We start from the raw sequence: 25,390 nt of genomic DNA, 5'->3' as shown, positions 1-25,390 counted from the left end.
CCTGAGCCCCAGGGTGAAAGGCATTTTTATTTGTGGAAACAGAATGGTTCCTTCTTTCACCATTGACTCTCTCTCCTCTCATTTCTTTATTTTTGGTCTGTCTAAACCCCAAATTTGGACCATCCATCATCTTAACCTGCCCAGAATTTTCATCTTTCCAGAGCCAAAGAGCAACAAATACCGGGTCCAAAGAGCCCTCTCCCATAGCTGAATGCCACCAGCCCTCCTTCTCCCGGGGTTACAGGGTGCTCAGAGCAGACGCTGTCAGCAGGACGTGCCACACACAGCAAATCACCAAACCCGAATGCGTCCCAGGGTCTCCGGGGGACTTACTCGTGCTTGCGCCGGTTCCAATCGTGTTAATTGTGGCAGGGACAGAGGAGGAAGAGTAGAGGGGCACATGGCCGTTCTCACAGCCCAGGCTCTTGTCCTGCCAGTTGGAGGCGCTGATGCAAATCCCAGAATCCCGAGAGTTCTGCCAGCCATTGAGCTTGTCGTCAGAGTTCTGTCTTTGGTGATAGTAGTGCGTCTGTCCATAATCCACGGAGTCCGAGCGGCCTCGGTTCTGGCTAGCAAAGCTGGTGGATGTGCGGTCCTCCAAGTGATTCAGCCACATGGCAAGTGCACTGCGGTCTTCCAAGGAAGTGGCTGGGTGGATCAAAGCATAGGACAGCAGCTGCCTGCTCTCCTCAATGTGCTGGTTGTGTTCGATCGAGTGTGCCAGGATCTTGGGCAGCAGTTTCATATACTCTGCTTTCGCGTCGAGGTTTCCTGGCTTCAGCAAAGGCAGGTGAGTTAGCAGAAGGGAAATCACTTTATCCTTGGATTCCTGTTGCCATTGGTTAATGATTCCTGAAGGGGAAAGTACACAGGACACATGAGCAAATACACCCACGATCACACGAGACACCACACTCAAAATTTCTGTGGCTTAGAGCCTCGACTTCTTAACCCTGGCTAAATGTTCTCAACTGTGAATGAGATTGGTCAACTGGCTTAAGGTTTTTAAGGGGCCAGGCACTTCAATGAGATACAGTTCAAAACTTCTTAGAGAGTGCAGATGGTAGAACTTGGGATCCTTTGTGCTATATAAAATGTGGGTATTGTGGTGAACACCTGATTACAGGCGTTCTTAGTGAACTTAGAAGGTGGAGACAGAAGGCTCACACATTTAAGGTCATCCACTACTACTTAGGAAGTCTGAGGCAGCATGAACTACATGAGACCTTGTCTCAAAAAATGAAATCTATGGAGCTGGAGAAATGGCTCAGTGGTTGAGAACACTGGTTGCTTTTGCAGAGGATCTGGGCTTAATTCCCAGTGCCCACCCACATGGTGGCTCACAACTGTCAGTAACTCCAGCCCCAGGGGATCTGACGCTCTCTTCTGGCTCTCTCAGGTACCATAAACACACATAGTGCACACACATACATGCAGGCAGACACTTATATACATAAAATAGATTTAATCTCTATTTTAGAATGAACTAGGTGATATTTTATTATGCATAAACATATATAATGTTATATAATGTATTATATAATATCTAATAAAATATAGAATAAAAGTCTCTATTTTAAAACTAACAAATGCTTAGTTGTCAAAGAGATGACGACTTTGGTCCAATCAATGAGAATGGACAGTCCTGACTTCCTTCTTAGACAAAACTAGGCACAACCATAGACAGGGGCAAGCATGATGAAATCTCCATCAACTGAGGGCTCACAGGAAGGAATTCTTGAATCGAAGCTGCCTCCCCGCTCCAGACATCGACTGGAAGCACCGTAAGTGCAGAAGAAGGAATGTGTGTGAAGCTGGTTCAGCTTTCCACACAGAAGACCATGTCAGGAGAAAGAGACCCAACCCCTCCCCCTCCCCCACCTTGTCCCTGAATCTTCATGTTGAGAACGTAAGCTTTCTCATAAGAAAATAGGAGCGAAGGAGGCCTACAGCTCCAGGGACACTTTGGATCCCATATACTGGTAGGAAATGTATCTTTCTACAAAGATGTGTTTCTGTGGATTTTTTTAAACACTATTTTTAATTTAAAATCTGTACTGGAATTGAGGTGTGAGTGAGTGTAGCACGTGTGAGTATGTGTGCTTACGTGTGTGCAGGACAGCAGAGCATGCTGGGTACTGTTCTAAAGAGCATCACCTACATCTGGGGAGAGAACTGAACTAGGCTAGGCTGTGGCCAGTGAGCCCCAGGGATCCTCCTGTGTCTGCCTCTCAGGGCTGGAGTTACAAGTGTGCACTACTATGCCTGGCATTTCTACACGGGTTCTCATTCTTAAGCATTTTATGCATGTGCTTCGGTGTCACTAAAGACACTCACAGTGGCACGTAATCTGCCTGTAGACCAGCAGTTCTCAACCAGTGGGTCGTCACCCCTCTGGGGTTTCGAACGACCTTTTCACAAGGGTTCCCTAAGCCCATTGGAAAACACAGCTATTTACATCGTCGTTTGTGCGAACAGCAAAATTACAGTTATGAATAGCAAGGAAAACAATTTTATGGTGGGGGGATCAGCACGACGTAAGGAACTATATTAAAGGGGCACAGCCTTAGGAAGGTTGGGAATCACTGCTGTAGACCTTCAATACCTTCCAATCAGAAAGTCTGTCCTCATCAAAACAAAAGCTTCCCACCCCTTTCCTAGCTTTTGGCACGACACCGTTCCCTTTTATGTCCCTAAGAACCTGGTTTTGCTCTAGGTCCCACAGACAAGTGGGACCCCGGTGCTTGTCTTTTCATTGTTTGAGACAAGGTCTCGGACTCTGAAGCCCTGGCTAGGCTCAAACTCGCGGTTGACTCCATCTCAGCCCTGCCGGGATGCTGGGACAGCAGACATGAAGCAGCTAGCACAGCATTCCGACTGAGCACCTCACACCACGCCACAGTTTGCTTCGGGCTCAGCCATGTGCAGATCTGCTCCTTAACACTCCCCTCCCTGCCCCATTCAAATGGCAGACGAAGCATGGTGCCTGTTGAGTTTTGGAGATGAACAGCTAATCCACAGAGTGGGGCATCCCCAGTGGATTTCACATGGTGTCTTCAGGTTGGAGAGGTTAAGCTACAAACTCATCGGCATGTACTAAGGCCTCTGCAGAGTACTTGCAAAGAAAAACCTCAGCCTTGTGCCTTCATCTGGAGTTCCCTGAGAGTCCCACGTTGAAGGTGTGCTCCCCAGTTTAGAGATATTCAGAATTGAGTCTAGTAGGAGATTTTCTGACCACTTTGGGGTATATCCCCGAAATGGATAGTAGACTCCCCTCACCCCATCTTTCTCTTTTTGCTTCTTGGCTATTACAAGTTTTCTTAACCAACCATTATGGGTTGCAATCTTCCAAATTGAGAGTGAAAATAAAACTTTCCTCTTTTTAAGTGGATTTTCTCTTGGATATTATGTTACAATCACAGAGAGTTAAACAATTGGCATTGCAGGCACGGTGTCTTTGGAGTAAGGCATGGGAGTTAATCCCAGACCTGCCTGCCACTCTGTTACATTGCTTAACCTGTTTGAGCCTTAACTGTCACATCAGTCATGGGTAGTAAGTCCCAATAGCTTCTGCCTTCCTTGGATTAAATGGGATGAAGTACGGACAGGACCAGTTGAGTACTTGGCGGTAGAAACAAGTAGAAATAACCCTTTCCCTTCACTCTGTATCAGTCAGACTCAGAGAAAGATGATGTAAGCAGTTTTGGACATTTAGTTTTACAAATAGAGGGAGGACACAAAGGAAGTCATTAAAATATCACCAAGTTGGAAAAAAGATAGGAGTGAGGGGGGTGCTACAGAGAGTTTCTTTCATCTCCCAGAACCCCTACCTTCAAAAGCCAATTTGAAATTCATTTTTAAAAAGATTCCCAACTCTGGGAGGCAGGTGAATGTATCAGTTGAGTGCGAAGATTTAAGAATCAGATAAACCTAGGCTCGGGGTGTTTTTTGCCACCACGTACTTAGGAGATATTGCGGAAGTTACCCAATCTGGCCGAGCCTCTCACCTATGGAATAAGGATCACAAGTGCCCCGTATCTTCCTTGTAAGACAAAGAAAGAACAACTAGTTGTGCTGTTACTATATCTAGTAGCAATTAGCTAAATCGTCAGAGAGCTAGGACCGCCCTTCTAACAATAAGAAGCGAGACTGGACTCTCTTCATGTGGGGGTTTCTGGGATGCCGAAGAGTCACTGTGTGGAGCAGAAGCTACTAACCTGAAGACCGAGGAAGACTGCAGAGAAGAAGTGGGGAGCCAGGAGCATGAAAGGCACTGAAGGGTTGTAGTAGAAGTGTCTAAAATCCTAATCCTTGTTCCCAGGGTTTGGGGGTGAGGGGTGAAGGATAAGGGTTGGGAATAGGGTGGGAAGTGGGGTGTCTGAATACTGCTAGACACCCCACTAATAATACCAGATATAATGCCAGCAGCACAGATAATTAGTAAAACAACACGAGCCATGTACAGTTCCTGCAACTTTGCAGTAGTCAAATTACAAAAAAGCAACAAGCTACTCGATCTAGGCCAACCCTAAAATATCATTTCAACACGTAGTCATTACAGATCGCTAGGGAGACACACATGTATCCCTCTTTAGACTTGAGTTAAATTTTGGGCTTATGTTATCACCGACACACCCGCACTTGAGTGAGCCGCGTAACCCTGCCCGTGGCTAGTGAGCAGCTCAGCGCAGGCTAAAGACATTCTAATGGAGGAGAAGGGCATGAGACGGGTAACCTCGAGAGGTCCTTCCTACCTCTCTGACAATTTAGCTAATTGCCACTAGGTTTAATATCTATCTGATTGCCACCAGATGTAAGAATGTCACGTGTCTCACTAGTCAGAGCCTATCTTTTAAAAGGGTCTGGGAAATGAACAAAAACTCATCATAATAGCTCCATCCCTTTGTCTGCAAAGACTGGGCACCATTTTCTGTTTTTTGTTTTTCTTGAAGTCTGAGGTATTTTTCATTTATTTGTTTGGAGACAAAGTCTCATTATGTGGTTCCTGCTGGCCTCTAACTCACAGCAATCCTTTCGCATCAGTCTCTGCTAAGAAGGACAGACACGGGGCATGAGTCTGGCACGCTTCACATGATGGCTATATTTAGGAGAAAAAGAAACCTAGGCAGTCTGTCCAAGGGTCTCAAGAGTCCCAGGAAGGACACAAAAAGGCCCAGAGGAAGAACAGACGCGTGTCATAAGCCAACAGTGAGCTGGGGCAGGTTGCAAGCACACATATCCTTACAATTAAATTCGGGAACCAAAAAATGTGTGAGGCTGAAGAATTTCCTAGACTCCTGCTAGGCCACTTCCCTGTTTAGATATTCTGCCCTCACAAAAGGTCGGTCTTAAAAAAAATGTCAGGACAAAAATAAAACATAAATAGGACTCAGAGTGCTAGTGAGACAAGTTATCTCCAGCAAGCACTCTCTGCCAAGTATTAACCCAGGACTCTGAGGGAAGAGGCCCAGCAGAGACTGGGGATGAGAGGTCTCTGTCCCTTGTCCCTTCTAGGGCTGAAATAGCACTATCCCCAGGAATAGCCCTCAGATGGTTTGAGGTTGTGGTGTGGCCAGGAAGACAACATTGTTTTTGCTTACCCCTCCTGGGAACTCAGCTCGAAGGCTGCTTTCTGAGGCTAACCACACCTACTGGCTCAAACTTCTCTTGCTCTAGCTGTCACGCTGACAGCTAACAGTATTGAGTGGTTTCTGTGGGCCAGGCTCTCTTGTAAGCCCTGTGCATTTAATTACTCATTGAACGCTCTCAAGGAGCTTAGCGAGAGGGGGCGGGGTGGCAGAGCTCATAACTAGCCTTATTTCGCTGATGAGAGAGACAGAGACGTAGGTGGACCGACTAAGCTGCCATCAGTCCCTTGACTAGCGAAGAGGCAGCAAGGAGGCAGGCAAACCAGCTTCAGCTACAGATGGTTATCACGCGAGAACCGCCATGAGCTAGATATTTTAGTATTTGTGGTATGCAGTCCTTACATCGACCTTGTGTAAATGCGTAGCTATAGTTACAAAACTGGAAGTGAAGCCAAAGGAGCTTCGGAGACAATGGAGAGGATTCTTTTTGTGGTCTCAGGGTGCTACTGGTTCCTTTTGACACCTGTCCTCGGAAGGGAGGCTCATCCTCTTCCCTGAGGTCTGGGGGCGTGGTGGGGGAGCGTGTTTAGGGAGTCTCCTGAAGCAGTGTTGTAGAGATGGCACTGTGCAACTTTAGGGTTCAGGGTATTAAAGATGCAGCTCCTGCCTTGCTCTCTGCTCTTGGATGGCTCACTCTGAGGGAAGTCGGCAGTCCTACTGAGAGGTCATTCTTTGCCTGGTAGCAACCCAATGAGGTCATTCAGGTGATGAGCCAAGGGTGTCTTAATTAAGGTTAGTCTATTGCCATGATGAAACACCGTGAGCAGAGGCAGCTTGAGGAGGAAGTCAGGGCAGGAACCCGCACAAGGCAGGATCCTGGAGATGCAGAAGCTGTGGAGGGGTCCTGCTTGCTTGCTTGCTCACGTGCTCGCTCACTCGCTTGCTCGCTTGTTCTTTGTTTGTTTTAGACAGGGTTTCTCTGTGTAGCCCTGGATGTCTGGGAACTCACTCTGTAGACCAAACCGGCCTCCGACTCAGAGATCCACCTGTCTCTGCCTCCCCAGTGTTGGTATTAGAGGTGTGTGCCACCACTAGCCAGAGGCCTTTTCTCATTTGAGGCTCCCTCCTCTCTGGTGACTCTAATCTATTGACATAAGATTCACCAGCACAGAGGTCCTCTGCCAGTGTCCACATGCAAAGGAAATCTCAGCTCTGTTAAGAGTCTTCACACGACTAGAGCTCCAGACAGCATTCTGACGGACCCTGAGCCACAACCACACATTACAAGAGCCAAAGAAACAGTGTGTGAATACATATGTATTGTTCTTATCAGCCAAGCCTTGAGTAATTTGTTTCATGGCCAAAGGTAACTAATGTATAACCAAGTGCCACTAAGGAAAAAGGGAAGCTTTAGCCATGTGGCTTTGAATGTTCAGTCCATCTGACATTGCTGTTTCTATTCTGAAACAGACTCAGGTTCCTAACTTGCTGCTACTAAACTCTTCCTTGCCTCCCTCGCCTCCATTTCTTGCTCACCAGCAATGGTAGACCATGGGTCAGCTCCCTAAGTGCCTTCAGGGAAAGAATGCACTGATCATGGAGCCTGGAGCTACGCCCATATTAAGGGGCGAGATTTTTCGGGGCGACTTAGAAAACGGTTTCTGATTATAATTTGGCCTCCCGTGGTGGTCTGCCAGCGGCAGTTATGTGTTGATTATCTGGATTTTCATCACATCCTGTCAACTACTGCTGCTCAAGTCAAATTACCAAGCCAGCATTGCAGAGTCTGCCTCCCTGCCTTCCAGACAGCACACGTTAGCCTCTCAGCATGAGCATCTGTGACGACACTACAGGAAAGAACACTTCTACCATCAAGCCGAAGGCAGATCCTACACGAGGAGACATGGAACATGCTAGCTACATTCCGCTAGAATGCCCACCGGCCTTCTTTGGGGTGTCTATGTCCCTTAATCTCTTCCTGACTCACCCCAGCACCAGCCTGTATGGAATGAGAACTAAACCTGGGAAACTAAAGTCCAATCCCCACAAGTTTTGATGATGCCAACCCATTTCTCCATCTCTTGAGTGCCTTCCTTGAGTAAGGAGCCCAGATGTGCAGGATATCTAATGTGGGGAAAAGTTAATGATTTACCGATTTTAATCCAGTGACATAAGAAGAGTGAAAGAAAAATGGAAAGTTATAGTTAAAGACCATGAGGATTAGTAAACTGTCCCACAATTCTCGGGGTGACAAGTTCAGTATCATCGCCACACAATCGTATGTCAGTGTTTAAAGCTGCAATTGTTAGTAAATCACTCTTAAATTGCTATCTTATTATACCCCTGTTTTCAGTTTAATAACGTTCACCATGTACTTTCTCACAAGTGCATTTAGATAATCTGTTCATGCAAGGAATGGCCGGAAATTAAGTGCACACTCGCATGAAGAGCTGGCTAACTACACGTGCTTGCTACAAGGCAATAACACCAGTGGGAGTTGATAGGTAAATAGTCCTGGTTAGAATTTACATTACAAACCCAATCCTGGACACAGCAGAAACAGAAAGCTTCTAAATTTAGTCCAACTCTGAAGTGACTCAAAAAACAAAAACAAAAACAAAACAAACAAGCAAACAAAATTAATGATAACAGCAAGCATTTGATAGAGTATGAGCTGACACAGAGACACCCCGTCTCCCAGAAATCAAGACAAAAGCAGCAAGTGAGGCATGCAGTGGTAGCCTCCTCTGTAGGTACCTTACTCTTGCCTTTTGTCTCCCAAGGTCTCTTCTTGAGCTGGGAGAATAATCTGGGTGACTTGGTGGGGGTCCGCAAATTATGCTGACATATCAGTTATCATGAGACACCCACATGTCTGGAGTTTCCAAGGCCCTGTTGTAACCAGTGGTGTTTTGTATGCAGCATCTTTCTCCTTGGTCAAATGGTCCCCATTGGCCCTCTACTCGGGCATTCACACTCTACACACTCTCCTATACTAATCAATTGCCTGTGTGGCTAACAACGTGGCAGAGATGTCTTCATAAGCTTTGCAGTTCCTATCTTGCTTTCTCTGTTCCCTTGCTGTGAGGGAAGCCAGTGATACCAATTATGAAGAGACTTAGACATCTCCAGAGGAGATGAAGGCTCAGGCCTTCTGCTAAGAGTCAGAACAGGCTTGGCAGACACGTCACTGAGCCACCTTGAAAGTCCTGCTCCGACTCCATCACGACAGTGATGTTGTCAGAGACACTGGACCTGGCCAGCCCAAACAGGCTGTTATGTTAGGCCATTAAGTTTGGAGGTAATTTTTAAAAATATTTAAAAATTTTTTTATTATTTTGTTTTATATGTATGAGTGTTTTGCTCACATGTATGTCTGTGTGCCAGCTTTGTCTGGTGACCTCAGAGGTCAGAAGGTTTCTGACTCCCTGGAACAGGAATTATGGATGATTTCCAGATAACATGTGATGCTGGGAATTGAACCCCAGGCCTTTGGAAGAGCAACAAAGTTCTTGACTGTTGAGTCATCCCTCTAACCACTGCCCCCGCCCTCTGGGAATAATTTCTTACACAGCAATGGTTAGTTAATACAAGGGGTTTTGTATATTTAGTAAAAAAACAAACAAGGCTCAGGGAAGAATGTAAAAGCTGGGAGATGGAGAGGCATTCTCTAAAGTGCTGCCTATGGACATGACACTGCTGTTGGCAGCTGTATAAGACACAAGACTTGCACAAGATCAAGCCAACCAAAATTCCAGCATGGATGAGGGAAAGGCTCATGAGACTCTATCCCTAAAGGAGGAGTTATCAGCAGTTAACTGCTGGGAAGGGAGGACCAGCCATCCTTGGAGGGGTGCTTACTGGATGGATGCCCACACTCTACTGCTCTACTGGATGATCTCATACACACAGGGATGGCCAGCACTAATGGGACTTACTGGATTTTGTTTGTTTTCAGTGGGAAAGGAAGTGGGGTGACTGATGTGACAGGGGAGCTCTGAGGTGAGTTTGGAATGGGGAAACGGCAGGTGGATGTGATCGTTTTTCATTGTATATACATGGGCAATTCCTGCTTCTTGAGCTCGCCAGGAAAGGCAGGGATCTGTAGAGTAGAACCATGAAGCCTGATAGCCTTCTATGAGGGCAGGAAGTCAGTAGGTGCTGGTTATCCATGGGCACCTGGTGGCATTCGAAGGGCAGCAATCAGGAATCTCCAGCTCCAGTAAAGACTTGCAATGGCTCAGCCACCCCTGAAGAGTGGTCTGGAGGTCTCTTCAACAAAGATCTGTAGCCACTCTTCCCTGGGCTCTGGCATAGCTGGGTGCCCCAGTAAGGTTCCTTGGCCCCCAAAGGACCCAGGGCAGCTGGAAATTCATCCTGAAATCTCTTGGCCAAGAGCTCTGGTTAGGGTTGTGGTTCTCTTTCATTTTCTGGCTACTGCTAGTTCTGTTTTACTTCTGTAGGTGAAGCACCCATTTCCAGAAAGTGTATAAAATAAGCCAACTTCCCAAACCACCTGCCCGGGTTCTGACCTCTGAGCCATGAATACGCAGGGAAACTACCACATCTATGTCTACAGCCCAGATCTCTCTGTTAATCTCTAGACATGGATTCCATTGTACCCTCATCTCCATTTACAGGGAGGGTCTCAACACTTTATGTCCAAAGATAATATGTCCCTCCCTCTTTCTCGCTCCATATCTGTTATTATCATGAACTTAATCCGTTCGTGTATTCAGAATATAGCCAGAATCTGAACACACTTCGGCATCCTGCTCCATCATCAGTGAAAGTCTAGAAGTCATAACCATCTTTTTGCAAGAATGATCTTTTTAGACTAGTTGATGGCTCTCCCGATTAAGATCGGAGTGCTACCCATCTGCTGTGCTTTGGGGATGGTGTGAGGATGGCCCAAAGGCTCACACACTGGAAGATTGTGTGACAGTGTTGCTCCCGTCAGCTCATTGTTGTGCAGATATCATTTTTCTAAGGAAACCTCACTCATACGAAGTTGCTCTGGTACTGTTTCACTTCCTCACAGAGCTTAGCCCCGTGTGGCCTGCTGGATGTCTGACAGAAGACAAAACAGTTCAATTTCCAGGTCTTTCCTGAACTGCCTTCATAACATTCTGTTTAGGGTGGACAATTCTGCTGCAGAACAAAGGCATCCTTGGGTGCTCTCCCTGGTTGCCAGGACACCAATTAAGGTAATCTTCACCAAAAAAAAAAAAAAAAAAAAAAGATTTGAGAGGTCGAGATAGTAGAATTAAATGTATTTTAATGCAACTCTTTTGCAAACATCTGTTGAAGAGTGAAAGAAAAGCAATCCCAATGGCATTGTGTCAAGACGGTTTATGTTTGAATGGTGACAGTTTTAATAAAATGTCCTAGGAACAGGGATCCTAAAACTTATGGAAACTGGAGATGGAAACACCATTCCCTTGCTCTTGACAACCACATGACACAATCTTACAGATGCCATTCACGTAGCTGCTAGGGCTGGAAGCTTTTCTGGAGAAACCACGCTGGGTAAAGGCATGAGTTTCTGCTCTTGCCAATCTTCACCCCTACCCTCACCTGAGCCCAACCCCCTACACCATGACGGGATGCTCAGAGTCTTTAAAATAATGAATCAGCAATCCTTGGGCTGACTTGATGAAAGACAACAAAAGCTCTTGCTTTGTAATCCTGCACGAGCACTGGGCACTGTCCCATGGGAAGGCCAGAAATGAGAATTCCGACAGAATCCCACAGTATCCTCTCTCTCCAGTGTTCACTGCAGTGTAAGGAGGCCTTAGACAATGCCAAGGCCTAAGTGCTTGGTACTTCCCAGAGAAGAGAGCTGCGGGGAGTATCTTGGAGAACTTAGCAGTTCACAAGGAAGCTTTGATAGCTCCTGCTTGTTCACAGGGGCCAACATGGACAGCAGCTAATTCACACACTAGGAATCAACCCTGGGAAGTGTGAGGAGAATTACAGCCAACAGCTCCACCCTGCACCAGAGAGATGTTCTCCAAAATGAGCCCAGATTGTACCTCCATGGGGTCCCACACTTCCTAAACTAAATGGAGTTTCTTAACAAGCCAACGTTTTCATCTGAAGATCTATGAATCTAATGTACTAGTGTGAATGTGTGAGCTTATGCTGTGCGGTGTAGCTATGTAAATACTGTCATCAAGAAAGAGCACACTGATATTCCCAAAGCATGCATAGCGAAGGTGCTGACGGTGAGGTTTGTATGTTATGCATTTCGGCATAAAATCTGAAGCATTGCACATCTAAGTCACCTATGGAGAAGAAATGAATGGTTTTTTTTATTGAGGTAAGCTATTTGAATCTCTGTTGCAGATTAACTATGCATTGCTTTATGAAAGAAAGTCTGGATTAACCACAAGAACAGAGTTGGGTGAGTCTGGAAGGCATCCATTTGTGCTGTACCAGCACAGCCCTGTAGAGGGAGTTAGAGGTGCACCTCCCTTCCTGGTCCACTCCCAAGCTATTACCCTGGGAATTTATGCAGAGGCGAGCAGTAAAAGCAGGTTTGCATCACCTGCTACGAGTGCTGCAGGCTCACTCAGGTTAGTAGGTTTGGTGATGTGGCCAGGTTTCAGCTTTTTTTTTTATTTTATTTTTTAATGAGAAGGGGAACTACCTCTAAACACTGAAGTCTTGGGGTCAGAGAGTAGAGAGGACAGCAGGGAAGGTGACAGTAAAGAATGGAATGACTATGGCCATGTCCCCCACCCCCTTTGGGGCCCAGAACTAAGCAGGGCTATAGGTCAATGGCTAGAGCAGAGCTAGCTGGACTGACCAGGTAGGGACCTCTTGCTTTAGTTAACTTGGTGAGGAACTGCAGAACACAACTGAGGCCATGCATAGGTAGAGTGTGACTCATGCTTCCTGAAGTCAAGGATGCTGTCTAGAATTCTATAAGAAAGGACAAGACCGAAGGGGGAAGGAAAGTCACAGGGAACGAGGAAGGACAGAGGGTGAAGAAAAGGCCCAGGGCAGCAGGGTCCAGACATGAGTGAGCTTTCAATAGCCCAGGTCCAGCAGACTCACATGCTATGTACGCTCTGAGCTGCCCCATCTCACTGCTGAGAGGGGAGACCTGGGTGGGAGGGGCTCCTTCCAGGAGATAAGTCTACTGATGGTCATGGAGGAACGAAGGTGCACTTCTATGTCCAGGGGCTTTAGAAATTCGCCGACTGGCCCTCATCTTTACCTCCAGGTCTTGGGGACAAAGCCCTGTGAGGAGAAAGACAATGCAAAGCTCTATCCTCACTGGTCCTGAGCTGAGGAGGTCAGCAGTAGTGTCACTTTGTTTTAATGGCTCTTACACAGCCACCTTTAGACAAGGATGTACCTGTTAGTTTATCTACTACTTATCTTTAGTCTCCATCAAGGTATGTGGCCTGGCACTAGGACCTGCCCTTTTCAATAAAATTGGTAGAGAGGCTGGAGAAGGTGCTGAAACCATCGAAATGTCTTCAGTGGGAATGATTTGGGGGGAAGCAGACTAGGAGTAGAGAGGCACTCGGAGAAGGCCTCCATCTTTGGAACCAAAGGCATTGCTGTAAAAAGCAGTGACTTTCTGATGTAGAAGATCCCCAGCCAGCATCCAGCACACTCCTTGGCAAGAAGCAGAACCCACTGGAATCTGGGTCTATTGTCAGTGGAGATGGCTACCAGCTGCTAAAATCCTATAAAAGAGACCTCTGTTTTTGACATTAGATACTCTCTGCTGGAAATGTGCCTCATATATACCCAGATTCTCCCCCTCCTCTCTTCTGCTCTTTCCGTCATCCGTGGCATCAGCTGAAGAGTCTGCCTTCCACCCCCAATCTCATTTTTTTTTTCAGTTTAGCCCTCATGCCTTTGAGCCCCATCACTGACGTGGCAGCACCATTCTCTCTAGTCATAGCCCTGCCTCACGAGCAGTCCGCTACTCCTACTCCCTTCCCTAAGCTGACCATACAGTCTTGGTGGACGGCATGGGTTGAGAGATATGCATAACATGCTCTGTGATAGCTGACTGACAACAGTCTGCTCTTTCTCCTCAGATGCCCCTCCCCCTCAGACAGTAAAGCTCAGGCTCAACAGAAGAAACCAAGCTGGATCTGCAATGACAAGTGGGGCCCAGAAGAAGACAGAACCAGCCTTTCCCTGCAAACGTGCTCCCAGCAGCTCCATACCAGCTCCCCCTAAGCCAGACAGACACTCAACAGATCGCTGTACCACGGACCATGGATCAGTCCTGCCGTTCCTCACACAGAAACACAGGTGAGGTTGAGTCACCAGGGGGACAGCATTCAGGACCCTAGTTTTAAGTGCCCAAGCTGTGCTCTAGGAACACCCTCTGGAGGCATCCATTTTCAAGAGCTACTTGGTGGGAGGTGGGGTGGGACAGAGGAAGATGGATCCCAAAGCACAGCACAGTATCATCTGGGCTTGAATCCCCACTGAGCTGTATGTACTTGGGAGAAGGACTGGCCCAAAAGGTCTAAGAGCTGCTTCAGGGCAGGAGACCCTGTGTCTGGGAACTCGTGAGAAATGCAGATTCTGTCCCCACGGCCCTCCCCAGGTACAGAACACAGCCCGTGTTTGACCAGCTTTCCAGATGACTCTAGGCTTAATTATGTTTGAGAACCACTGACAGGAGGAACCAAGAGAATTGAGAATCTTAGTCTCCATGTTCTCACATTATAATCCCCAGGGGAGGCTACTGTGAAGCCAGGCGAGAAAAGGTGAGTTAGGAGGAATTGCTTCAAGAGTGGCGTGGACCTTTCTTCTCTCTCTCTCTCTCTCTCTCTCTCTCTCTCTCTCTCTCTCTCTCTCTCTCTCTCTCTCTCTCTCTCTCTCTCTCTCTCTCTCTCTCTCTCAGTGGTGGAGTTTAAAACAATGAACAAGCCATGGAAATGTCACAATATTTCTAAGGCAGGGCCGGCCTCCCTGGTTTTCTATCATCACCATCTGTCCAGAGAAGAGAGGTAAAAGTCCTTTTAAGGATGGATGGAAGAGGGATGGCTCTGCTTATTTGGACTTTAGTGCACAGTACAATAAGGTGTGACCCAGCTCAGGGTGGCCACAGACACATGAAGAAAAAAAAGTCAGTGCTGTCAATTTCTTTTTCTTTTCTTTTCTTTTCTTTTTTTTTTTTTTAACCCGGACTCCCACCCTCAGAACATCTACATAGTCCCTATACAGCTCCAGCCCCAGGAGGAGGGCTGGGATGGGTCTGGAGGAAGCCAGAGCGGCCAGAACATTACCTCTAAACAGCTGCTCCGGAGAGCCGTCTGGTGAAGACGTATTCACTCACTGGTCTGCCGGTGAACCACGAGACATGTGGCGAGGGGAGCACAGTTCTCTTGATTAGAGGATCATAATACTGTGCTGCATTTGAAGGGGAGGGCACAGACGCTGTACAGGTTATACGGAGCTGAAAACATTACACTTGAACCAGATGTTAGGTGAAAGCTGTGTGCGTGGATGGAATGATCACTTAAGGGATTGCTCCATCTCCTCCCTCTCCACTTCGTCCTCCTCCTTTTTCTCCCCTCCTCTGGTGTCTGCTGGGGATAGCCCATCATTATTGAGTGGCCACCTGAGTATTGTGATGTCAGAGGCATCATCCGTAGGGAGCAATGCTAAGAAGGGGAGAGCCATCCAGGCTGGCTCCAGCACATGGGTGACGGTGGTATGCGCTCTCAGAACACTTCTACATGCTCTCTGCTTACCTGATGACATTTCACCTCTCAAACACCTCCTGAACTTATCTTCCCTATTCCAAATCCACTTGGGAAACCAAGGAACCGTGCAAGTTGCCTAAGGTCATAAACCTATACCCCACTACGGCTTCGGATGCTGCCAGAGTCCCTAGTCACTTGTCCAGGCCAGTCTGGAGGGCCAGGCTGTTATTATAGAAAGTTTCCACACGCCTTCTATTCCTAACGGGCATCACAAGTATTGCTGGCCCACATGCTTCGGTGGCACCAGCAGACTGTCACACTCTTAGTAAGGCACTCCATTTAGGACCGTGACCCACAACATGTTTGCGCTGGATATCAATTTGCTGGCTCTAGATAGTCTAGAGCTGTTTACATCTTATCTCAAATGCCAATAACGGAGCCCAGATTAAGACATCTGAAAATGCAACTTGGATTCAAGAAGAATCATCAATGTAGTTCACACAACCCTGGTCCTACCCTGGATGCCAACAACATCAAAAATCGGGAGGAGGAAGCAGGAAGGAGGAAGAGAGCTTTGCTCATAACTGTCCACAGCAAGGACAGGATTTATCTTTTTTTTTTTTTAATTCAATCTGGCATTTGCAGCATTAGTGCTGAGGAAACAGAAATGAAACTGAAAGGTGGTGTGGGTGTGCCCTCTGTCTGTCTGTCCATCCCCATGTATGTGTGTGTGTGTGTGAGAGAGAGAGAGAGAGAGAGAGAGAGAGAGAGAGAGAGAGAGAGATTATCCAGGTACGTTGACCCCTGACGTGTAAGGGACTTCAGAGAGAAAGGAAGCAAGCCACTTGGAATCAGATAGGAACGTGGGGAGCAGACATATAACCTTTAGCACATGGCCTGCTCAACTCATCAAGGAACACATCCCAGGTCCTAAATAAAACCCCCGGAAAGCACACACACAGGAAGCTCTGGCTTGGGTATAAAACAACGTATTGGCCAGGAGCTAGAGAGATCAACAACAACTGGGGTGATTTGATTTCCAAATCTGCCATAGATTTCTTTCAACCACGTAGTAAATAAAATAAAACTTCATTGTAAATGAGCCTCGGCTGTCCCCCATGTGACAGCTTTTGCTGCCTCCTCATGTGACTGGCCTCCCAATTTAGCGTGTACCCAACTCCCAATGACCTGTAATAACACTATTCCCAAATTAGAGCTCTCGATTTGACTTGGCTTTGGTTCCTCCCTCAAAGCAAAATAAAGCATCCGTTTTCTTATTTTCACATTCATAATACTCCCCCTTGGAGTTGCCAACTCAAACCCTGCTCCAGGCAGACTGAACCCTCCCTACGGGTTTTTTTTTTCCCTTCTTCTTCTGGTTAGCCAAGAGCCTGATGGAAAAACACCAAGAGACAAAAACAAAAACAAAATCAGACGAAAATTCCAAGTAAGTGGCATTCAGCTGGAAAAGCTGTGATTCACATGCAAATAAAAACCTCCCCGAATTCACTTGCATCATATGATGCAAGCCCCTGGCTTCGACATGAAAAAGGACAGCATGAAATCACTCTCAATTAAACTTACTCCAGAATACTGGAATTCTCTGGCAGGACCTTCTCAACTAATGATAAGAACCCTCCCTTTCCCCTCCCTGCAACAGTAGCAGGATGAAACCAATTAGGAGAGAGCCCAGGGCATCCCCACCTAGGCTGACAAGCCATCCTGAAATCCCCAAGGGGGTCCTGCATCCACATGTCCCCATTCACCCTTAGACTTCTTGCAGCCTGTGAGGAAATCAGGTTAGGGATGGACCTCCCTGGAAAGCTGGAAAGTGCTTTCGTCCCAGCAGACACACACACACACACACACACACACACACACACACACACACACGGAGGACGGTGCTAAGGACACCGGACTCAGCATCCTGCCCAGGATGCTACAGTCCAAGGAAACTGCCACGCCCTAGACAGACCTCCTCAGTCCTGTGCAGAATCTCGGTCTACGCTTCTAAGAAATCAGCCTGTGAGTTCAGGCTCAGCCTGGAGACAGTAGTAGATTCAACTCCTCATACTGACATCCCAGCTCTTTCCCATAGAAGGTTCATCTGACATAGCTATCACTTTTCTCTATATGTGGCCTTTAGGGGTTACAAACTCTGCCTTAAATCATGGGAATATAGAATGGGAAGGGATCCCCTTTAATGGATGCGAATGTCTCTACTAAAAAATTCTCACCTAAGAGTCACCTAGACCCAATGCTCCAGGCCATGGGAATCTCCTCCACTGTCCGAGAACTGGGTCTACCAAGCCATAGTTGGCCTCTGTAACATTTGCCCAGTTCACTGGGATCCATTTTCCTAAAATGGCAAAGAACACATCTATAATACCTACATGCCATTGTTCATAGTAGTCATATAACACTAGGAAGGAAGGACTCAAATGTCTGCCAGTTGATAAACAGAATGGCTGATGTACCTGGAAGACTATTCACCCTTCCTAGGGAAGGAGGTTCTGACACTAGCCACAACATGCACGAGCTTCTAAGACATCATGCCCAGTGGATTAAAGCTAGATTAAAAGGGATGAATAATGAACAATTCCACTTACATGAATCAGATTCTTAAGAGTTAGAAAGCAAAATGGAAGTTGCTGGTGGCTGGGACAAGAAGAGGAGGGCTCACCATTTAATGGATAGTGAGCTCTTGTTTAAGATGATGGCAAAGGAGCTTTAGAACAGAATAGCCCTGAGGGGCCCCTCAACTTCGTGAATGTGATTAATACTAGGACAGTACTTAAAATGGTTAAAATGGGTGAATTTTATGTTAGTAGTATTTTATGACAATAAAAATAAAGATAAATTTACTCTCCTTTTCACAAAACAGCTATTCCCCCATATCTGTCTTACTAGCCTAAAGCTCACAGCATTTGAAAATCATTCTTGGAGATGTGATTTCTAGGTACCCCTGCCTCTTGGTCTCTCTCTTCTGAGTACATTTAATATCTCTGAGAACCAGCTGTCTGGAGCCTCGCCTCGAGCTGGGTTCAGCTGCCCTCTCCTCAGGGTCCCGTTCTGAGGAACCTCCTTAATCCCAACACCGAGAGCTGCACAGAGTGGGTCCCCTGACCACCTGCTTCAGCTGCTAGGACAAAGGTCTAGGAATTAAAAACAACTAGAAACCACCTCACCAGCCACTCTCTGTTCCAGACCTGGCTCTGTTCCCCAGATGCCTGTAGCCAGTTGCAGCTGAGAAGCTAACCCAGAGAAGGCAACGAGAGAGAGAGGGCTCAGCTCAGCACACACTGGCCTTTCAAGACATTTTTCCAATGGCTTCTGGGTGTTGGGCAAGTGGAAATGGTCAAGGGTCTCGATGTCTGCTTTTCTGTATTCTACCATAAGGCAGGGGCATGATCAGGGTGTTCGGAAAAGTCTGTTAGGTGGGTGTAGCCCCCCCCCCAGAGCTGAGTAGATCGCATCCCTCTGGGTGCAGGGGTACACTCAGGACCCCTCTGACCACATGGGAAAAGGTTATAAAGTTTGAGGCAGGAACACTCCTTTTTGCATTTTGAAATCTGTTGAAATGAACAGCCCGGGTGTTGGTCTGGGTCCACAGGAGTCAGCCATTTCCTGAAAGTGAACTGCTCGCCCTTTGGAAGTGGACCAGTGATTTGGGGGTGCCATGTGAAATGTTTCTAACTTGGCTAATATTGACAGGCACAGCATACAGCTTTTCTAAGGAATGCCACTTACACATCAAATGAACTACCCTTCATGGTAACAGGTGAATTATATATCTGAGAAAGTTACTCTCTCTCTCTCTCTCTTCATACATATATGTGTAGAGTGTGTGTCTTTACATGCTTGCATTGTAGGATGTGTGGGTGCTTGTACATGTATTTAGTGTGTGTGTATGCATGCATGTAAACGGTGTATATGTGTGTATGTATATTCATATGTGTGTGCCTCACCTCCTAGCTGGACAAAACACATGTCAATAGTGATGACTAATTTCTCTACCTTCATCTTCTTGACTTCTGATTTTCTGTTAATATCAGAGCCAATAATAGGTTGACTTTGGAAAACTTTTTCCAATGCCAGTAGTTTGTCTGGAGTTTGAAAAGGCAGTTAAAAAATACCCTTTCTGGGAATCTTTTGGTGTTGGGACTTGTCAGAGAGGTTCTTAAGACCCCATCATTTCCTGTAGTCTGTGCCCACAGGATGAGCCAGGGTTGGTCCTGCCTCTCTCCTGGGTTGACCATGCCTGGATAAGCGGGAGATTTGCTCTCTTGTGTGGAACAGTTTAGACTCCAGTCACCTGGCTTAAGAAGGAGTCCTTTATTCTGAAGAATAAAACTCAATGCCTTCATTATCCCTTTCTCTTTAGAGGCTCCTGTTCTCCCAATCCCTCCTCTGTAAAATAGGCCAGCTATAGGAACCTATATTTTCTTGTGAAAACTAAAGAGACGGATGAAGGTTTGGACTCTTCTAGGGGGGAAGAAGTTAAGTCTGTGTGTGGTGGGCTCTTAGGTAGGAATAAACTAAGCCAAGAAGTGTCCTGGGTGAAGAATCACAAAAGACTGACAAAAGGCCACCCGGGATCCTAGTCCTTCAGCACCACAGCCCTTTTAACCTGTAGGAACTAGCCCTTTCAGTAAAGAGCAAAGGGGTCATAAGTGGTGGCTTGGGGTCTCCCCGTCATCCACCTGCAGCATCTCCTGAGACAGAAGGAGGGATTACATCAGTCTCCCTGAACCTGAAACTGGGCCTCAGACTTATTTGTACCTGTGTTTTCAACCTTCCTCACTAGGATTACCCTGGGGAAAACTCCATTTGCCTTCCATTCCCTTTGGAGGTGTCCTGGAGAGAAGATTTTTGTGAGGGAAATGACTGTCCTTCCTAGTCTCCTGCAGATAGAACAGAATCCATACTCTGGAGGCCAGAGCACCAGCAGCCACTCTTGTTTCTCCAGATCATGGCTTCCCTGGGGAGGGTCCACCTCAGGCAGCATAGTGTGGCATCTGACAATGGAAGAAGCTAACATGCAGGTTACAGAGAAAACTCGGTTGATTATCCACGCCCCAGAAATATTTCTTTTGAAGATTTTTTTTTATGTGTATGGGTGTTCTGCCTGCATGTATGCCTGTGTATTGTGCTTGTCCAGAGCCCACAGAGATCAGGAGATGCTGTCAGAGGCCGCCCAGAGACTGGAGTTAAAGAGTGCTATAAATCATCACATGGGCACTGGGAATTGAACGTGGGTCTTCCAAAAGAGCAACCAGGGCTGTGAACCACAGAGCTGGTACTAGGTACCAGCAAACTTGCAACCAGTGGGAATCAGTCATTTCTCTCTACATCCAGCAGACCTCTTACAGACAAGGCAGCATTGGTCAAATATAAGCCATGAAACCCCTGGCTGGCCTGTGTTTCTGGTAAAGTGGAACGCTGGTCTCCTTTTATGCTTTAATTTAGTGCATGTTTATTTTCTTCACTGCATCACTTTTTTAAATTTATTGTTTGAAAGAATGAAGCCGTTGAGTACATACCAAGAGCAGAACATTATGGAGACCTGATCCTGTAGAACCCGGGTCTGCCTAAGAAGAGGCTTAAGATACAGTCAAGGAGCAGCAGGCACTATAAGGTTACTGGGATCGGGGACATATCTGAGAGTCACAAAAATAGACTTCAGTGGCTATGTGCAGGGCCCAGATAGGTTCTGTATTTGTTCCATGGCTACAATTGGCACAAGGGAAGACTCTTTCTTGGATACAGGTATGACCTGGGAAGACACCACGGTCATGTAGGAGAAAAAAAAATGGAATGGAATAGGAGGAGCAAGAGCTTGATAAGGAACTGAGCAAGATCCAGCTCTCTCTGTTGCCTCTCGAGCCATGGCTATTGGCACGGCTTAGATATTCCCACCATTGATCCATTTCCCCAGATCCTTCCACGCACACAGCAGAGCCCCACATCCCTAAGCATTAACGGTGATATTGCGATATGTCACAGGGATCCTTCTTTCATGAAAGATTTGTGAAACCACAGACCTCTTCCTCTCTGCGTATCTACCCCAACAGTTCCCATCGGGCCAGCCCTGTAACCATAGATTGCATGTTATGACAACATAACGATTTTGTGGTCTCTCTTCAATAACTACACGCTTCCTATTGAAGAGGGATATTGCATCCATCATAAATCCTTCTCCACTCAAGAGCAGTGTTTGTGTTCCAGCTCATCCCTACAGCTTTGCTTCTGGGAGATTTCCAGCGCTTGCTCCCCCCTCCCTCCCCTCCCCCACCTCCCCCCTTCCTTCCCCCTTTCTCCTCAGAGGAGCTCTGCTAAACTGGCTTCTCCGACTACATTTTTTATTAGGACTTCACTCCATTCACGTGGCTTGAAGTCAAACTTTTCTAAGACTACAGGCATTGCCCCACAACCAAATGATGGGTGCACACAACTGGCAGGGAAACAAAGGCTCACTCTTGTTGCTAGTAGCCCTGCTGTCTGTCCATGGCCTTTCCCCATGGAGGCTAAGCCGTCACTGGCTGAAGGCAAGGCCTCATAGCTTCTTTTATGTTTTCCTGGGTTTTCCTTGGTAGGAAATCTAAACCTTGACAGACGTTAGAAATCTAATCACATATAGACTTACAACAACTTCTGTTTAATCCAGTATGAAGGAAAAATAGAAGTCTTATTTCCCAAATGAATACTTTCTATGGAGACTTGTTCTATTTTGTTGAAGTAATGAAGTGTCAATAACTGGCCAGAAGTTGGGTTCTACTTTTCTTCTTTAGGTTTGCTGTTCCTCATGATCCCATCAAAGCAAATGATGCATTTTTCTCTTGTCGTTTATGCTTGATGTCGTTTGCTGATATGTGCAGAGTAAAGTGCTGGGACATGGTTGCTCTTTATAATTATGTCTAAGAATACTATACAGATGTTCTGATGTAAAGTGTTATTTTATTTTATTACATTCTTGTAGAGTTCTCTACAGATTTGAGACTTCCCCCGGCCCCCAGAAAGTCACATCCTTTGAGTGAAATATGCTTGAGTTAAGTTGTGGCTAGAATACCGGTAGGATTTTCTTCACAGTGTTCAAAAATATTTAATGTTGGGAAACATCAGAACATACTTAGGAGAAGTGGAAATAACTGAATTCTTCCTAAGAATTAAAAAAAAATCTAATCACAGGCGAAAAGCATATCCCAGCATGCCTCCACAGCAATACAGAATCAGACTCTGAAAGCAAACATGCCGTGGGTTTATTCCCCTCTCTCCGGCTCTGCTGGCGGGCTGGGAGGGAACTGTGTGTGTCAGATGAGGAGAAGGACTCTAGAACATACCATTATGGTTATCTAATAATAATGGCACTCTTCCTGGCAATGCCCTTTGAAAAGGCTAAACTCATAAGGCTTCCTTTACATCTCAGCAAGGGTCTGGGGCGAAACAATAAAGCTAAAAGACAGATGGCTTCCTTAGCTATCAGTGACCCCAGTTGCTTGAAGCTTTCTTAAAACTGTCACTCTGGAAGCCCGCAAAAATGCTGAGTGGAGATTTCAGGATCTTGTCTCAACTGTCACTTTTCACTCTTCTGGAGAAAGATGTTTAACAGATTTGGATAAATGTAAATTAGGTATGCTGATTTCCGCCTTAAAATAACTACATCAGTGAGTAGTCACACACACACACACACACACACACACACACACACACACACACACCTAACAACCACGACTCCGATACATCACAAGCATAAATATCACCTTAGCAAACAGTCCAGCAATATGAACAGCTGGAGTGCCAGCGGCGGACCTCAGCCTCGCATGGCATGAGCGGTAGGCCATTTTGCAGTGAAATCTATGTTTAGAAAGCAAGTGTTCGCTGGTAAGGCTTCATTCACTATGCCCTCACATTTTACTACTCTTAATTTTTTGAGGAGAAGTGTCATTTTTTTTCCAGATAGAAAAATCTGGTTGTTTTTTAATTAAAATCGACACTATCTCTGCCTTTTATAGTTCTGTGTTTACAACTTTACAAAGCTTAAGAAAAGACAGAATGACTTGAGGCAATCCTGGGAGATTTCCTAGCAGATATAGAATAGGAAGGAATGGTGGGAGGGGGCATGCTGGGATGAGCGAACATCATGTGTGAACTGAAGACAAGGGGTGCAGCCCTGGGAAACTGTAACCCTATCGTTCCTTCTTGTTTGTCCCTTAATCGTTTGCTTCCATATCCTCCAGGTCACTCCAGGTCTTGTCTGAGACCTTGTTGGCAAACCCTGAAGACTGTCAAGTGGAAGGAAATACTGCCCTTCAGATGTTCCGAAGCTTTGACTGGATACGGCACAGGGGATGGAAGGTGACTGGGCAGGAGCCAATGAGGAGATGGCAGGTGTTTGGTTCTGCTTTGTCTCTTGATTCCACACAGGACCTCAGGGACATAGCACAAGGTTCTAGGTCTCCAACACACACACACACACACACACACACACACACACACACACACACNGGGACATAGCACAAGGTTCTAGGTCTCCAACACACACACACACACACACACACACACACACACACACACACACACTCTCTCTCTCTCTCTCTCTCTCTCTCTCTCTCTCTCTCTCCCTCCCTCCTTCATGTATGTAAGTATGTTTGTGTACATTTCCGTGTGTGAGTGTGGCACCCAGAAGTCAATGTTGAATTTTTCCAGTCACTCTCCACATTATTTTTTGAGACGAGGTTTCTCACTGAGCCTGGAGTCCACAGATCTGGCAAAGACTAGCTGGCCAGGGAGCTCTAGGCATCCTCCTGTCTCTACCCCCTCAGTGCTGAGACGACAGCACAAGTCACTGTGTGCAGACACATGCCACCACATCCAGTTTTATACATGCGTGTTGAGGATGTGAATACAAGTCTAAGGGCCCTAGTGAATGAGCCATCTGCCTCAACTCTGGGAATGAAATGGCTTATACCTCAGCTTCCTTAGGAGAGAGAAAAAGAGGTTTTTCTATGACAAGTTCCTTTCAAGGAATGTTCTGGAAAAAAATGGTTGTGTACTTAACGACTTAGCCCTCGTGTAATGTCTGGCTTTGCTCTGAATTTCCTTATCTGGGGCTCTTGATTTTCTAAGGGCTAAACTTCTACTCTCACCCAGACCTCATGGTGTCCACTGACGTGTGGCTTTGCCTGACATCCCACAGTTTCTGGAAGTGGGAGAGCATGCTAAAGCATTCTTGGTGGCAGATGGGTATTTTTAGCACTTTTAGAAAAGATTAGACTGTTTCTCATACAATTCATTCCTCATAATATTAGCACTTGTGTCTTAAGAGCACGCAGCAGGGAGCTATTGTTAGAGAGGACAGGAGCAGAATAAAGTGGCTGTGTTAGAAGGGATGTGTGCATTCTTTACTGCAGAAAATACCTTTTACACATCGACCTTCCAATGAGCTAGTCCAAAACAGCCTTGCTCCAAGGAGCTATAAATTCACGAGAATCCCCCAAACCCAACTTTAAACATTTGACCTTTTGTCTCAAAGACTCATGGGGAAGTCTTATCTGAGTTTCACTGGAGTTCTGCTGGCCCATCACGTCCAAGTGCAAATGCGCTTTACACAAGACACTTGTCAGAATGGTCTGCCCTGGTTACCCTCATTTCTTTCTGTGGTCCACCTCTTGGCTACTTACACTACATCTTACATAGCACAAAAGGGGATGGTCTTTGAAAGAAGTTTGTGGTCAATGCTAGGCAAAGGAAAAGGGTTGTTATTGTCCAGGACTTCACATTTTCTACAGTGTTCCCACAGACCTCTCGCAACATGGGCTGGTGGCACTTGAGCAAATGGCTGGGGCAGGAAGATCATTCTCATTTGCCTCTGTCCTCCCCTGAGACAGGTCTTAGAACTTCACCCCAAAGGAACTGCTGTGGAGCAAAGAAACATGACCATCCTTGAAGATACAGATGCGCCTGGAAGAATCTACACAGATAGGATTTGTGAAGTCCCCACCTCACGTATCATCGTCAAACCACGCCCATTCTCTCCCAGGTTTGCTTTACACACTGTTCTCTCTTCAACCCAAAACATCAAAACAGAACAATTCCTCTTCTTCTGTGTATCTT

At 46.4% G+C, this 25,390-nt stretch overlaps 1 protein-coding gene across 6 annotated transcripts in view; it reads right to left on the bottom strand.

Moving 5' to 3' along the window:
• Samd4a (sterile alpha motif domain containing 4A) overlaps positions 1-25,390 on the bottom strand; it is a 223,799-nt gene that overhangs the window by 91,791 nt on the left and 106,618 nt on the right. For 4 of the 6 annotated variants that reach the window (XM_021181615.1, XM_021181616.1, XM_029469337.1 and 1 more), the window contains exon 3: positions 334-852. In XM_021181615.1, coding sequence (XP_021037274.1) covers positions 334-852 — 519 coding nt within the window. Of the gene's footprint in view, positions 1-333; positions 853-12,650; positions 12,837-14,857; positions 15,160-25,390 lie in introns of those variants that run through there. The other 2 variants (XM_021181618.2, XM_021181617.1) reach the window with 2 other exon arrangements.

This window comes from Mus caroli, chromosome 14, assembly GCF_900094665.2.
Source record: "Mus caroli chromosome 14, CAROLI_EIJ_v1.1, whole genome shotgun sequence".
Lineage (NCBI taxonomy): Eukaryota > Metazoa > Chordata > Mammalia > Rodentia > Muridae > Mus > Mus caroli.
This window is presented reverse-complemented; position numbering and strand designations above follow the sequence as displayed.